This window comes from Somniosus microcephalus, chromosome 11 (genome assembly GCF_052327205.1).
Source record: "Somniosus microcephalus isolate GS21.2 chromosome 11, FLI_Smic_1.0, whole genome shotgun sequence".
Taxonomy (NCBI): Eukaryota; Metazoa; Chordata; class Chondrichthyes; order Squaliformes; family Somniosidae; genus Somniosus; species Somniosus microcephalus.
This window is the reverse complement of record NC_140997.1, coordinates 207,202,640-207,220,419: the sequence shown is the minus strand read 5'-3', so window position 1 is coordinate 207,220,419 and position 17,780 is coordinate 207,202,640. Positions and strand designations below refer to the sequence as shown.

The following is a 17,780-nucleotide window of genomic DNA, read 5'->3' as shown; positions in this document are numbered from 1 at the left end:
TTCTACAGACCTTACAGGCACTGCCATGCGGAACTGTACACAAGCACTTCAAACATTTGTATCGACATAAATATTCATGACTGCCTCGTTGTGTTTGCCACAAGCCAGGCTCTGAGGTTTGTGGGTGCTGTTAAATTGTGAAAGCGCGGGAGGATCCGCAAAGGAAAGAATTATTGCAACTTTGGAAGTTAAACAAATCATCCTATTTGTTTTGATCCGACATTCGAATCTCCCCCCTTCTGTTACCAAACACTCCCCTCCCCTGCGTATCAGTGAGGACTATGGACATTAATCACCTCGAAGTAGCTGGCTGCTCACTTCTACCGGGACTCCCGCATGCACCGCATGCCCTTCGAGTCAGAGGTGTTAGTTTGGTGATCTCTCTCTCTCTCTATAGATTTAAACAGTTGCATTTCCTTTTTTCCTTCCTTTAATTTGCCGGCTGGAAATCCAGTTTTCAGAACCACTCGCCCCCTCATCTTGTAAAGATGCAACAGCTGCTTTTCGACTTCCCTCCAGTAACTCGGCTCACGATGTTGCGCCATTAATTGATACATTCCGTACGGCAAGCGAGGGGGCTCAGTTAGCACATGGCTCGGCTCCAGTGAACCGCAGCAGCATCTGAGAAAAGAGTGCGTTTGTTTGCTCAAGTCAGTCGTTTCGCAGAAGGCATCAGCAGAGTACCAAGTGCATCTGAACTGATCCGCACACACACACACGCACAAAAAATAAAAGCCGTTGCGGCATTCCCTTGGACCGGCTTTCGGGCAGTCAGAAGCTCAGGGGCAGTGCAGCAAGGCAGCAGGAGCGCCGTTCCAAGCAGGCGGGTTTACAGCGCCAACTCTTACCGGGTGAGTAATTGATCATCATCATGTCACTTTCAGCATTCGGTTGCGCTGTGAGCAGATCTTCATTAATTTATCAATGAAGACCTGCATCTCTAAATAACGGGAGGGAGGGGGGGGGGGGGTGTTGTTTTTGGTTGAGCTGGTCACACTTTTTTGGGGGGGTCTCTGCATTTTCCAGCCCACTGCAAATTATAGTTTTGATACTAATCGATTCGCGGGAGAGAGAACAAAAGTGGAAGTTTTCAGCGTTGATCGGAAGGAAAACAAGGCGACGGGCCGGCACCTAAACTTTCCGTTCTCCTTTCAGGCCGTTTTCAAGCGTCATGACAACGGATAAAGCTATTCCAATAATCAATGGGAAACCAGAAGATGCGATGGACACCGAAGCTTCCAACGTCAATCTAGTTCGCACCAACGACAAGAAAGTGTCAGAAAGAGGCCATTGGAATAACAAAATCGAATTTGTCCTGTCTGTGGCGGGGGAGATCATTGGATTAGGAAACGTGTGGCGATTCCCTTACCTCTGTTACAAGAACGGAGGCGGTACAGTTACATGGAATTTCATTTTTTTTAAATCTTAAAATTAGTATATTTTAATAGTCACTCGTTGAGAGTTCTTTCTGCTTAAAACTGCAACGTGCGCAGAATCCAGAAAAAAACCCTCCCTAAGATGTGCTGTGTGCAGTGTGACTGAACAAATGTATATGGAAATAAGTTTTACCCTCACAAGTAAATTTAAGCTGAGGTGTTAACTGGTAGAGTAACTATGGTTACGTAAAGGAGTGAAATACATTTGCTGATTTGATTCTGTGTTCAACTCTTAGTTAAGATTGTTGGCCTCGTTTGCTTCCAGGGGCTTTTCTTATCCCATACGTGATTTTTTTCATCGGGTGTGGAATACCGGTGTTTTTGCTGGAGACTGCACTGGGCCAGTATACCAGCCAGGGAGGGATCACATGTTGGAGGAAAGTTTGCCCGCTTTTTGAAGGTAACTTTAGTGGCGCGTTGAGTCTGAGCATTACTGGCGAATTGCGTGGATAAAACATTTACGCACAGCTAATGGAAAACAAATTTGACCTTCATTTGCAGGTATCGGATATGCCACCCAGGTGATCGAGGCACATTTGAACGTGTTTTACATCATTGTTTTGGCGTGGGCCATATTCTACCTATTCAACTGCTTTACAACTGAACTCCCTTGGGCTACCTGTGGGCACTACTGGAACACAGGTAAGGTGTGAAGACTGCTGCACCTCTCTGATACAGTTAGTTAAAATAACCTTTAAAAGTGTTACAGATTTAATTTGGGTGCATTCACCTTCACTGATTGATGGTTATTGTTTTAATCATGGATTGTTTCTTTATTTCCCTTGAAGACAACTGTTTAGATTTTCAGAAGCTGAATTCCAGCAATTGCAGTGACACAGCCGCACAAAATTCAACTTCGCCTGTCATTGAGTTCTGGGAGTAAGTATAGAATAACCGGATTAAAGAAAAAACATCAAATAAAGAATTTCATGCAAAATATACATTTTAGAAAACGTTTGAATGCGTATTGAAAGTATGTATTAAGCATTTCAATCGATCAAGTTTACCATATATTTTGTAACTAATTAGGAAGATTGCACATTCTCCTTCACTTAGAATCATAGAGGTTTACAGCACAGAAGGATGTCCATTGGGTTTGTGCCAGCTCTTAGATGGAACTAGTTGCTATTTGTTAATGGGCTTTTCATGTAGGTACAAAGAATTTTAGACACTCAAGTTTCCCCAGTGTTTTATAGACTCCTGTTTTCAAATTAAAATGAATCATAAAGTTTTTCAATGCATATGGACAGACACATACGCAAAGTACTTGGTACAAAGCTAATTGTGGCGATTCTAAATGCTTTTCTGAAGATTTCATATCTAATCAGGGCAATTTAACACACCATTACCTTTTAGATCTAGTTAATCTTTTATACTACCCTTTTATGGCTAATATACTCTGCAATTTTTTCTGGGGGGAAAAAAGCAAACTTTAAATATACACTTGAGATAATTATGAAAAACAGGTAGTCAGGGAAGGAATTACAACTGTGTGGAGTTACTGCCCATAGAAACCCAAAGGCAATAAGAGACATCATGTGCATCTGTAATTCATCCTTTGACCATTTATTATCGAGTACATTACTTATAAGGTACTTATATTCATGCAAAATTGCCTCTAGGCAGTAGAATAACCTGCCAGTTATTATTTTCTAAGCTCACCGATGAAGCATGTTCACTTAGGTGAGGTACTACAGAGCTTCTGGTGTCGGCAACTTTAGGAAAGGAGGGGAGAAACATGGAAACATATTTTTTAAAGGAATCTATGAAATTGTTTCAGAATGCAGCTCCACAGGTAGTGCATATGGCCACACTGCCTCTTTCCAAGTCAGTTCAGCAATGATATGGCGTGGGCCATATTCTACCTGTTCAACTGCAAAAAACATTATAAATGAAAGCAATGCACACCATTTGATACTGTCCAATAGCTCACAATTAGTTTATTATTGCTGGACGTACATCAACCAGGCTTCTATTTTATTGACGGTAATTTACAGGGATCAAAGTGTGTCACTGTATCAATCTGTAAATAAATTCACAGGGACTTGTAATAGTATAAAGTTCAAAACCTATGGTACTTTACTTTTGTTATTGTGCTGACTATACTTTTATATTTAATATATTTTAGTTTAATGTTTTCTGAATATTAATTCTGTCAGGTGGGACAAGTATTATCCAAAGACATTGAAAGTTGTCTTGCTAATTGAAGCTTCCAATATGGTCGTAAAAGGCAGTAGAGGCCAATACATTAAATATATTCAAGAAGGAATTGGATATATTTCTTAAGGCTAAAGGGATCAAGGGGTATGGGGAGAAAGCAGGGACAGGGCACTGAATTTGGATGATCAGCCATGATCGCATTGAATGGCGGAGCAGGCTCGAGGGGCCGAAAGGCCTACTCCTGCTCCTATCTTCTATGTTTCTATTACAATGTAGGATTTAAAAGTGATGAATGGTTCATTGGTTATCATGCTGGAGCATTAGACTTTGAGCTATGGGACCCAAGTTTAAAATACAGTCTTGATTAATATTTGCATTAGGGAAGAGTCATTAGTTTATGCAAGGCTGCATTCTTGGAGGAATGGAAAGGTGGTGAGAATGGATTCCTTCTCATATATTGTTGAAGCACACCCTTTGGTGTAGTAACCAAAAAATAACATTAAAAGCATCCGCACCAATGTGGCTGGTCTAGAATAGCTCCTAATGAAGAGAAAATGGATGTTAATGGTGGGAAACTTAGAGAAGGGAAGCAAACAGAAAAGTGTTGAAGCATTATGAGAATTCGTTAACAAGCATAAAAAATCTAAGCTCTGAATAAGACAAGAGCAAGTGAGTTATTATAGCCCTTTGTACAAGTGAACCAGTGTAATGCACCGTTGATTGTGCGGTGCTTAATTTATTGTGTGAGTTCAAAATGTTATAGAACAAGTTGCTCCTTACATGATTAATTAACCACAGCTCATTATGATTTTAGTTAACCACCATTTTCCCAGCAGGTAGAGTTAGCTATTACTTTATTTTTTCAATGTAGTTAATTATCATGTAACTTGCTTCTGGAGTTATCACTGACACCCAAAAGATAAATTGAGATACTGATGTTAGCGTAAATGTTTATATGCATCATTTTGTAAGGGATGTAATAAAGGGCAGGGTGTATTTTTAGTATATAGTATGTTAATCCATCTTCCTTACTATAAAACTAAATTGGAGTGAGAGAGAATCTTAACTCCGTATACTGAATGTGTTCTTGATAGAGATCAAATAATTTTTTAATATTAACCAATACAAAGTTCACGGTGTGATGTACTGTGAGACTTGAAACCAACTTGCTAATATAGCATTATGCTTTTCTAGACCTAAATATAATGAAAATTGTGTATGACAATTAGGCACAATTTTCCAGCTGATTCAGTACTGAGATTGAACATAGCCCTAGCGACAGTTAACCGATCCTAATTACATGCAGTGACTGACAGCAATAGAGACACTCCTCTTAATATAGTATTAATTTGTCATTCAATTTATGTTTGTGAATTAACAAGTTGCTACAAGAAATGTTTCATAGGTAGAGTTGTTCGGTGTCAGCAGTTGTTCAGTGGGTAGCACTCTTGTCCTGAGTCAGAAGGTTGTGGGTTCAAGTCCCACTCCAGAGACTTGAGCACAAAATCTAGGCTGACACTCCAGTGCAGTACTGAGGGAGTGCTGCACTGTAGGAGGTGCTGCCTTTCGGATGAAATGGTAAACCGAGGCCCTGTCTGCCCTCTCAGGTGGATGTAAAAGATCCTACGGCATTATTTCGAAGAAGAGCAGGGGAGTTATCCCCGGTGTCCTGGCCAATACTTAACCCTCAATCAACGGCACTAAAACAGATGATCTGGTCATTGCTGATTGTGGAACCTTGCTGTGCGCAAACTGGCTGCTGCTTGTCCTATATTACAAAAATGACTACGCTTCAAAAGTATTTAATCGGCTGTAAAGCTCTTTGGGACATCCTGAGGTTATGAAAGGCGCTATGAAAATATAAGTTTTATTTATTTCTATAAAGACATAAGGGGTGACTTTCCTTACCATTTTTGCATGCAGGAATTGTGCAGAATTGTCTTTTAGTGAGTAAATTTGGGTGGAAGCTATTTTCACTAATTGTGCACTTTTAATGCGCTTCCCTTGAATTTCCTCGTGCTTCTTGAGTCTTCACGCAATCTGCTCACAGCTTCCCCAATGGTCTGATTTGCACACATCAGAGTGAAGGGCCAGTGGTGTGGCAGTTCTGACTTTCCTGGGTTTGCATTGCTATTGCACTCTGGGCAGCTCAGACTGAGATATATGAGGTGTAGTAGCTGGCAGGATGATCTGATCAGGACAGAAGTGAGGAGTTTGTGAGCTCGAAGAGTCTGGAGACTTCAGAGTGATTTCTGCAGCTTGGAAATGCAGTTTTAACCTGTTTTAAAAAAAAAAAAAATCTACATAGACCTGAACTTGATTCTGACCGCTTCTCATATGGCTTTTCCTATGGACATACCACTGTGTGCTGTTATCATGGAGGGGGTGAAGGAGCAACACAGGATAAAGGAAAGGAAAGTCAGGCACCATTTAAGGAATATGCAGTCCCCTCTCACCCCCTCCAAAAGGAATATACAGGCAGCACAGGTCATATTAGGACCTCTCTTAAGAACTCTGCAAAAGAATCGTGTCAATGTCTGATATACAGGAAGTTGCCATGATGCCTTCATCCTTCGGCATTTGAGACTCCTTGGACTCTTCAGGGAAGAGAACTAGATCCACTGATGGATTCTGGGTGACAAAGCAGGCCTCCAGCTCCCACAGCTGATGAGACACAATCAGAACACCCCAAACAGCAGCAGAGGAGCACCACAGTGAGACACAATCAGAACGCCCCAAACAGCAGAGGAGCACCACAGTGAGACACAATCAGAATACCCCACACAGCAGCAGAGGAGCACCACAGTGAGACACAATCAGAACACCCCAAACAGCAGCAGAGGAGCACCACAGTGAGACACAATCAGAACACCCCAAACAACAGCAGAGGAGCACCACAGTGAGACACAATCAGAACACCCCAAACAGCAGCAGAGGAGCACCACAGTGAGACACAATCAGAACACCACAAACAACAGCAGAGGAGCACCACAGTGAGACACAATCAGAACACCACAAACAACAGCAGAGGAGCACCACAGTGAGACACAATCAGAACACCCCAAACAGCAGCAGAGGAGCACCACAGTGAGACACAATCAGAACACCCCAAACAGCAGCAGAGGAGCACCACAGTGAGACACAATCAGAACACCCCAAACAGCAGCAGAGGAGCACCACAGTGAGACACAATTAGAACACCCCACACAGCAGCAGAGGAGCACCACAGTGAGACACAATCAGAACGCCCCACACAACAGCAGAGGAGCACCACAGTGAGACACAATCAGAACACCCCAAACAACAGCAGAGGAGCACCACAGTGAGACACAATCAGAACACCCCACACAGCAGCAGAGGAGCACCACAGTGAGACACAATCAGAACACCCCACACAGCAGCAGAGGAGCACCACAGTGAGACACAATCGGAACACCCCAAACAGCAGCAGAGGAGCACCACAGTGAGACACAATCAGAACACCCCAAACAACAGCAGAGGAGCACCACAGTGAGACACAATCAGAACACCACAAACAGCAGCAGAGGAGCACCACAGTGAGACACAATCAGAACACCACAAACAACAGCAGAGGAGCACCACAGTGAGACACAATCAGAACACCCCACACAGTAGCAGAGGAGCACCACAGTGAGACACAATCAGAACACCCCACACAGCAGCAGAGGAGCACCACAGTGAGACACAATCAGAACACCCCAAACAACAGCAGAGGAGCACCACAGTGAGACACAATCAGAACACCCCAAACAACAGCAGAGGAGCACCACAGTGAGACACAATCAGAACACCACAAACAACAGCAGAGGAGCACCACAGTGAGACACAATCAGAACACCCCAAACAGCAGCAGAGCAGCACCACAGTGAGACACAATCAGAACACCCCAAACAGCAGCAGAGGAGCACCACAGTGAGACACAATCAGAACACCACAAACAACAGCAGAGGAGCACCACAGTGAGACACAATCAGAACACCCCACACAGCAGCAGGGGAGCACCACAGTGAGACACAATCAGAACACCCCAAACAACAGCAGAGGAGCACCACAGTGAGACACAATCAGAACACCCCAAACAGCAGCAGAGGAGCACCACAGTGAGACACAATCAGAACACCCGAAACAGCAGCAGAGGAGCACCATAGTGAGACACTATCAGAACACCCCAAACAACAGCAGAGGAGCACCACAGTGAGACACAATCAGAACACCCCAAACAGCAGCAGAGGAGCATCACAGTCAGACACAATCAGAACACCCCAAACAGCAGCAGAGGAGCACCACAGTGAGACACAACCAGAACACCCCAAACAGCAGCAGAGGAGCACCACAGTGAGACACAATCAGAACACCCCAAACAGCAGCAGAGGAGCACCACAGTGAGACACAATCAGAACACCCCAAACAGCAGCAGAGGAGCACCACAGTGAGACACAATTAGAACACCCCACACAGCAGCAGAGGAGCACCACAGTGAGACACAATCAGAACGCCCCACACAGCAGCAGAGGAGCACCACAGTGAGACACAAACAGAACACCCCAAACAGCAGCAGAGGAGCACCACAGTGAGACACAATCAGAACGCCCCAAACAGCAGCAGAGGAGCACCACGGTGAGACACAATCAGAACGCCCCAAACAGCAGCAGAGGAGCACCACAGTGAGACACAATCAGAACACCCCACACAGCAGCAGAGGAGCACCACAGTGAGACACAATCAGAACACCCCAAACAGCAGCAGAGGAGCACCACAGTGAGACACAATCAGAACACCCCACACAGCAGCAGAGGAGCACCACAGTGAGACACAATCAGAACACCGCAAACAGCAGCAGAGGAGCACCACAGTGAGACACAATCAGAACGCCCCACACAGCAGCAGAGGAGCACCACAGTGAGACACAATCAGAACACCCCAAACAACAGCAGAGGAGCACCACAGTGAGACACAATCAGAACACCCCAAACAACAGCAGAGGAGCACCACAGTGAGACACAATCAGAACACCACAAACAACAGCAGAGGAGCACCACAGTGAGACACAATCAGAACACCCCAAACAGCAGCAGAGCAGCACCACAGTGAGACACAATCAGAACACCCCAAACAACAGCAGAGGAGCACCACAGTGAGACACAATCAGAACACCCCAAACAGCAGCAGAGGAGCACCACAGTGAGACACAATCAGAACACCACAAACAACAGCAGAGGAGCACCACAGTGAGACACAATCAGAACACCCCACACAGCAGCAGGGGAGCACCACAGTGAGACACAATCAGAACACCCCAAACAATAGCAGAGGAGCACCAAAGTGAGACACAATCAGAACACCCCAAACAGCAGCAGAGGAGCACCACAGTGAGACACAATCAGAACACCCGAAACAGCAGCAGAGGAGCACCATAGTGAGACACTATCAGAGCACCCCAAACAACAGCAGAGGAGCACCACAGTGAGACACAATCAGAACACCCCAAACAACAGCAGAGGAGCACCACAGTGAGACACAATCAGAACACCCCAAACAACAGCAGAGGAGCACCACAGTGAGACACAATCAGAACACCCCAAACAGCAGCAGAGGAGCACCACAGTGAGACACAATCAGAAAGCCCCAAACAACAGCAGAGGAGCACCACAGTGAGACACAATCAGAACACCCCACACAACAGCAGAGGAGCACCACAGTGAGACACAATCAGAACACCCCAAACAACAGCAGAGGAGCACCACAGTGAGACACAATCAGAACACCCCAAACAGCAGCAGAGGAGCACCACGGTGAGACACAATCAGAACGCCCCAAACAGCAGCAGAGGAGCACCACAGTGAGACACAATCAGAACACCCCAAACAACAGCAGAGGACCACCACAGTGAGACACAATCAGAACACCACAAACAGCAGCAGAGGAGCACCAGTGAGACACAATCAGAACACCCCAAACAGCAGCAGAGGAGCACCACAGTGAGACACAATCAGAACACCCCACACAGCAGCAGAGGAGCACCACAGTGAGACACAATCAGAACACCGCAAACAGCAGCAGAGGAGCACCACAGTGAGACACAATCAGAACGCCCCACACAGCAGCAGAGGAGCACCACAGTGAGACACAATCAGAACACCCCAAACAACAGCAGAGGAGCACCACAGTGAGACACAATCAGAACACCCCACACAGCAGCAGGGGAGCACCACAGTGAGACACAATCAGAACACCCCAAACAATAGCAGAGGAGCACCAAAGTGAGACACAATCAGAACACCCCAAACAGCAGCAGAGGAGCACCACAGTGAGACACAATCAGAACACCCGAAACAGCAGCAGAGGAGCACCATAGTGAGACACTATCAGAACACCCCAAACAACAGCAGAGGAGCACCACAGTGAGACACAATCAGAACACCCCAAACAGCAGCAGAGGAGCACCAAAGTCAGACACAATCAGAACACCCCAAACAACAGCAGAGGAGCACCACAGTGAGACAGAATCAGAACACCCCAAACAACAGCAGAGGAGCACCACAGTGAGACACAATCAGAACACCCCAAACAGCAGCAGAGGAGCACCACAGTGAGACACAATCAGAACGCCCCAAACAACAGCAGGGGAGCACCACAGTGAGACACAATCAGAACACCCCACACAACAGCAGAGGAGCACCACAGTGAGACACAATCAGAACACCCCAAACAACAGCAGAGGAGCACCACAGTGAGACACAATCAGAACACCCCAAACAGCAGCAGAGGAGCACCACGGTGAGACACAATCAGAACGCCCCAAACAGCAGCAGAGGAGCACCACAGTCAGACACAATCAGAACACCCCAAACAACAGCAGAGGACCACCACAGTGAGACACAATCAGAACACCACAAACAGCAGCAGAGGAGCACCAGTGAGACACAATCAGAACACCCCAAACAGCAGCAGAGGAGCACCACAGTGAGACACAATCAGAACACCGCAAACAGCAGCAGAGGAGCACCACAGTGAGACACAATCAGAACGCCCCACACAGCAGCAGAGGAGCACCACAGTGAGACACAATCAGAACACCCCAAACAACAGCAGAGGAGCACCACAGTGAGACACAATCAGAACACCCCAAACAACAGCAGAGGAGCACCACAGTGAGACACAATCAGAACACCACAAACAACAGCAGAGGAGCACCACAGTGAGACACAATCAGAACACCCCAAACAGCAGCAGAGCAGCACCACAGTGAGACACAATCAGAACACCCCAAACAGCAGCAGAGGAGCACCACAGTGAGACACAATCAGAACACCACAAACAACAGCAGAGGAGCACCACAGTGAGACACAATCAGAACACCCCACACAGCAGCAGGGGAGCACCACAGTGAGACACAATCAGAACACCCCAAACAATAGCAGAGGAGCACCAAAGTGAGACACAATCAGAACACCCCAAACAGCAGCAGAGGAGCACCACAGTGAGACACAATCAGAACACCCGAAACAGCAGCAGAGGAGCACCATAGTGAGACACTATCAGAACACCCCAAACAACAGCAGAGGAGCACCACAGTGAGACACAATCAGAACACCCCAAACAGCAGCAGAGGAGCACCACAGTCAGACACAATCAGAACACCCCAAACAACAGCAGAGGAGCACCACAGTGAGACACAATCAGAACACCCCAAACAACAGCAGAGGAGCACCACAGTGAGACACAATCAGAACACCCCAAACAGCAGCAGAGGAGCACCACAGTGAGACACAATCAGAACGCCCCACACAGCAGCAGAGGAGCACCACAGTGAGACACAATCAGAACACCCCAAACAACAGCAGAGGAGCACCACAGTGAGACACAATCAGAACACCCCAAACAACAGCAGAGGAGCACCACAGTGAGACACAATCAGAACACCACAAACAACAGCAGAGGAGCACCACAGTGAGACACAATCAGAACACCCCAAACAGCAGCAGAGCAGCACCACAGTGAGACACAATCAGAACACCCCAAACAGCAGCAGAGGAGCACCACAGTGAGACACAATCAGAACACCCCAAACAGCAGCAGAGGAGCACCACAGTGAGACACAATCAGAACGCCCCAAACAACAGCAGAGGAGCACCACAGTGAGACACAATCAGAACACCCCACACAACAGCAGAGGAGCACCACAGTGAGACACAATCAGAACACCCCACACAGCAGCAGAGGAGCACCACAGTGAGACACAATCAGAACACCACAAACAACAGCAGAGGAGCACCACAGTGAGACACAATCAGAACACCCCACACAGCAGCAGGGGAGCACCACAGTGAGACACAATCAGAACACCCCAAACAATAGCAGAGGAGCACCAAAGTGAGACACAATCAGAACACCCCAAACAGCAGCAGAGGAGCACCACAGTGAGACACATTCAGAACACCCGAAACAGCAGCAGAGGAGCACCATAGTGAGACACTATCAGAACACCCCAAACAACAGCAGAGGAGCACCACAGTGAGACACAATCAGAACACCCCAAACAGCAGCAGAGGAGCACCACAGTCAGACACAATCAGAACACCCCAAACAACAGCAGAGGAGCACCACAGTGAGACACAATCAGAACACCCCAAACAACAGCAGAGGAGCACCACAGTGAGACACAATCAGAACACCCCAAACAGCAGCAGAGGAGCACCACAGTGAGACACAATCAGAACGCCCCAAACAACAGCAGGGGAGCACCACAGTGAGACACAATCAGAACACCCCACACAACAGCAGAGGAGCACCACAGTGAGACACAATCAGAACACCCCAAACAACAGCAGAGGAGCACCACAGTGAGACACAATCAGAACACCCCAAACAGCAGCAGAGGAGCACCACGGTGAGGCACAATCAGAACGCCCCAAACAGCAGCAGAGGAGCACCACAGTGAGACACAATCAGAACACCCCAAACAACAGCAGAGGACCACCACAGTGAGACACAATCAGAGCACCAGAAACAGCAGCAAGGAGCACCAGTGAGACACAATCAGAACACCCCAAACAGCAGCAGAGGAGCACCACAGTGAGACACAATCAGAACACCCCACACAGCAGCGGAGGAGCACCACAGTGAGACACAATCAGAACACCGCAAACAGCAGCAGAGGAGCACCACAGTGAGACACAATCAGAACGCCCCACACAGCAGCAGAGGAGCACCACAGTGAGACACAATCAGAACACCCCAAACAACAGCAGAGGAGCACCACAGTGAGACACAATCAGAACACCCCAAACAACAGCAGAGGAGCACCACAGTGAGACACAATCAGAACACCACAAACAGCAGCAGAGGAGCACCATAGTGAGACACTATCAGAACACCCCAAACAACAGCAGAGGAGCACCACAGTGAGACACAATCAGAACACCCCAAACAGCAGCAGAGGAGCACCACAGTCAGACACAATCAGAACACCCCAAACAACAGCAGAGGAGCACCACAGTGAGACACAATCAGAACACCCCAAACAACAGCAGAGGAGCACCACAGTGAGACACAATCAGAACACCCCAAACAGCAGCAGAGGAGCACCACAGTGAGACACAATCAGAACGCCCCACACAGCAGCAGAGGAGCACCACAGTGAGACACAATCAGAACACCCCAAACAACAGCAGAGGAGCACCACAGTGAGACACAATCAGAACACCCCAAACAACAGCAGAGGAGCACCACAGTGAGACACAATCAGAACACCACAAACAACAGCAGAGGAGCACCACAGTGAGACACAATCAGAACACCCCAAACAGCAGCAGAGCAGCACCACAGTGAGACACAATCAGAACACCCCAAACAGCAGCAGAGGAGCACCACAGTGAGACACAATCAGAACACCACAAACAACAGCAGAGGAGCACCACAGTGAGACACAATCAGAACACCCCACACAGCAGCAGGGGAGCACCACAGTGAGACACAATCAGAACACCCCAAACAACAGCAGAGGAGCACCACAGTGAGACACAATCAGAACACCCCAAACAGCAGCAGAGGAGCACCACAGTGAGACACAATCAGAAGACCCGAAACAGCAGCAGAGGAGCACCATAGTGAGACACTATCAGAACACCCCAAACAACAGCAGAGGAGCACCACAGTGAGACACAATCAGAACACCCCAAACAGCAGCAGAGGAGCATCACAGTCAGACACAATCAGAACACCCCAAACAGCAGCAGAGGAGCACCACAGTGAGACACAATCAGAACACCCCAAACAGCAGCAGAGGAGCACCACAGTGAGAGACAATCAGAACACCCCAAACAGCAGCAGAGGAGCACCACAGTGAGACACAATTAGAACACCCCACACAGCAGCAGAGGAGCACCACAGTGCGACACAGTCAGAACGCCCCACACAGCAGCAGAGGAGCACCACAGTGAGACACAATCAGAACACCCCAAACAATAGCAGAGGAGCACCACAGTGAGACACAATCAGAACACCCCAAACAGCAGCAGAGGAGCACCACAGTGAGACACAATCAGAACGCCCCAAACAGCAGCAGAGGAGCACCACGGTGAGACACAATCAGAACGCCCCAAACAGCAGCAGAGGAGCTCCACAGTGAGACACAATCAGAACACCCCACACAGCAGCAGAGGAGCACCACAGTGAGACACAATCAGAACACCCCAAACAGCAGCAGAGGAGCACCACAGTGAGACACAATCAGAACACCCCAAACAACAGCAGAGGAGCACCACAGTGAGACACAATCAGAACACCACAAACAGCAGCAGAGGAGCACCAGTGAGACACAATCAGAACACCCCAAACAGCAGCAGAGGAGCACCACAGTGAGACACAATCAGAACACCCCACACAGCAGCAGAGGAGCACCACAGTGAGACACAATCAGAACACCGCAAACAGCAGCAGAGGAGCACCACAGTGAGACATAATCAGAACGCCCCACACAGCAGCAGAGGAGCACCACAGTGAGACACAATCAGAACACCCCAAACAACAGCAGAGGAGCACCACAGTGAGACACAATCAGAACACCACAAACAACAGCAGAGGAGCACCACAGTGAGACACAATCAGAACACCCCAAACAGCAGCAGAGGAGCACCACAGTGAGACACAATCAGAACACCCCAAACAGCAGCAGAGGAGCACCACAGTGAGACACAATCAGAACACCACAAACAACAGCAGAGGAGCACCACAGTGAGACACAATCAGAACACCTCACACAGCAGCAGGGGAGCACCACAGTGAGACACAATCAGAACACCCCAAACAATAGCAGAGGAGCACCAAAGTGAGACACAATCAGAACACCCCAAACAGCAGCAGAGGAGCACCACAGTGAGACACAATCAGAACACCCGAAACAGCAGCAGAGGAGCACCATAGTGAGACACTATCAGAACACCCCAAACAACAGCAGAGGAGCACCACAGTGAGACACAATCAGAACACCCCAAACAGCAGCAGAGGAGCACCACAGTCAGACACAATCAGAACACCCCAAACAACAGCAGAGGAGCACCACAGTGAGACACAATCAGAACACCCCAAACAACAGCAGAGGAGCACCACAGTGAGAAACAATCAGAACACCCCAAACAGCAGCAGAGGAGCACCACAGTGAGACACAATCAGAACGCCCCAAACAACAGCAGAGGAGCACCACAGTGAGACACAATCAGAACACCCCACACAACAGCAGAGGAGCACCACAGTGAGACACAATCAGAACACCCCAAACAACAGCAGAGGAGCACCACAGTGAGACACAATCAGAACACCCCAAACAGCAGCAGAGGAGCACCACAGTGAGACACAATCAGAACACCCCACACAGCAGCAGAGGAGCACCACAGTGAGACACAATCAGAACACCCCACACAGCAGCAGAGGAGCACCACAGTGAGACACAATCAGAACACCCCAAACAACAGCAGAGGAGCACCACAGTGAGACACAATCAGAAGACCCCAAACAGCAGCAGAGGAGCACCACAGTGAGACACAATCAGAACACCCCAAACAACAGCAGAGGAGCACCACAGTGAGACACAATCAGAACACCCCAAACAGCAGCAGAGGAGCACCACAGTGAGACACAATCAGAACACCCCAAACAGCAGCAGAGGAGCACCAGAGTGAGACACAATCAGAGCACCCCAAACAGCAGCAGAGGAGCACCACAGTGAGACACAATCAGAACACCCCACACAGCAGCAGAGGAGCACCACAGTGAGACACAATCAGAACGCCCCAAACAACAGCAGAGGAGCACCACAGTGAGACACAATCAGAACGCCCCAAACAGCAGCAGAGGAGCACCACAGTGAGACACAATCAGAACACCCCAAACAGCAGCAGAGGAGCACCACAGTGAGACACAATCAGAACACCCCACACAGCAGCAGAGGAGCACCACAGTGAGACACAATCAGAACACCCCAAACAACAGCAGAGGAGCACCACAGTGAGACACAATCAGAACACACCAAACAACAGCAGAGGAGCACCACAGTGAGACACAATCAGAACGCCCCAAACAGCAGCAGAGGAGCACCACAGTGAGACACAATCAGAACACGCCAAACAACAGCAGAGGAGCACCACAGTGAGACACAATCAGAACACCCCAAACAGCAGCAGAGGAGCACCACATTGAGACACAATCAGAACACCCCAAACAGCAGCAGAGGAGCACCACAGTGAGACACAATCAGAGCACCCCAAACAGCAGCAGAGGAGCACCACAGTGAGACACAAGCAGAACACCCCACACAGCAGCAGAGGAGCACCACAGTGAGACACAATCAGAACACCCCAAACAACAGCAGAGGAGCACCACAGTGAGACACAATCAGAACGCCCCAAACAGCAGCAGAGGAGCACCACAGTGAGACACAATCAGAAGACCCGAAACAGCAGCAGAGGAGCACCATAGTGAGACACTATCAGAACACCCCAAACAACAGCAGAGGAGCACCACAGTGAGACACAATCAGAACACCCCAAACAGCAGCAGAGGAGCATCACAGTCAGACACAATCAGAACACCCCAAACAGCAGCAGAGGAGCACCACAGTGAGACACAATCAGAACACCCCAAACAGCAGCAGAGGAGCACCACAGTGAGACACAATCAGAACACCCCAAACAGCAGCAGAGGAGCACCACAGTGAGACACAATTAGAACACCCCACACAGCAGCAGAGGAGCACCACAGTGAGACACAGTCAGAACGCCCCACACAGCAGCAGAGGAGCACCACAGTGAGACACAATCAGAACACCCCAAACAATAGCAGAGGAGCACCACAGTGAGACACAATCAGAACACCCCAAACAGCAGCAGAGGAGCACCACAGTGAGACACAATCAGAACGCCCCAAACAGCAGCAGAGGAGCACCACGGTGAGACACAATCAGAACGCCCCAAACAGCAGCAGAGGAGCTCCACAGTGAGACACAATCAGAACACCCCACACAGCAGCAGAGGAGCACCACAGTGAGACACAATCAGAACACCCCAAACAGCAGCAGAGGAGCACCACAGTGAGACACAATCAGAACACCACAAACAGCAGCAGAGGAGCACCAGTGAGACACAATCAGAACACCCCAAACAGCAGCAGAGGAGCACCACAGTGAGACACAACCAGAACACCCCACACAGCAGCAGAGGAGCACCACAGTGAGACACAATCAGAACACCGCAAACAGCAGCAGAGGAGCACCACAGTGAGACATAATCAGAACACCCCACACAGCAGCAGAGGAGCACCACAGTGAGACACAATCAGAACACCCCAAACAACAGCAGAGGAGCACCACAGTGAGACACAATCAGAACACCACAAACAACAGCAGAGGAGCACCACAGTGAGACACAATCAGAACACCCCAAACAGCAGCAGAGGAGCACCACAGTGAGACACAATCAGAACACCCCAAACAGCAGCAGAGGAGCACCACAGTGAGACACAATCAGAACACCACAAACAACAGCAGAGGAGCACCACAGTGAGACACAATCAGAACACCCCACACAGCAGCAGGGGAGCACCACAGTGAGACACAATCAGAACACCCCAAACAATAGCAGAGGAGCACCAAAGTGAGACACAATCAGA

At 48.6% G+C, this 17,780-nt stretch overlaps 1 protein-coding gene across 2 annotated transcripts in view; it reads left to right on the top strand.

Annotated features, from left to right (window-relative positions):
• Positions 1-349: 349 nt before the first annotated feature.
• The window catches only part of slc6a11b (solute carrier family 6 member 11b), a 220,431-nt gene continuing 203,000 nt past the window's right edge, over positions 350-17,780 (top strand). The window contains exons 1-5 of one of the 2 annotated variants that reach the window (XM_086001774.1): positions 350-851; positions 1,156-1,391; positions 1,702-1,836; positions 1,938-2,078; positions 2,225-2,315. In XM_086001774.1, the coding sequence (XP_085857900.1) occupies positions 1,172-1,391; positions 1,702-1,836; positions 1,938-2,078; positions 2,225-2,315 (587 nt within the window). In that variant the 5' untranslated portion in view covers positions 350-851; positions 1,156-1,171. The remainder of the gene's footprint in view (positions 852-1,155; positions 1,392-1,701; positions 1,837-1,937; positions 2,079-2,224; positions 2,316-17,780) is intronic. The other variant, XM_086001773.1, reaches the window with a different exon arrangement.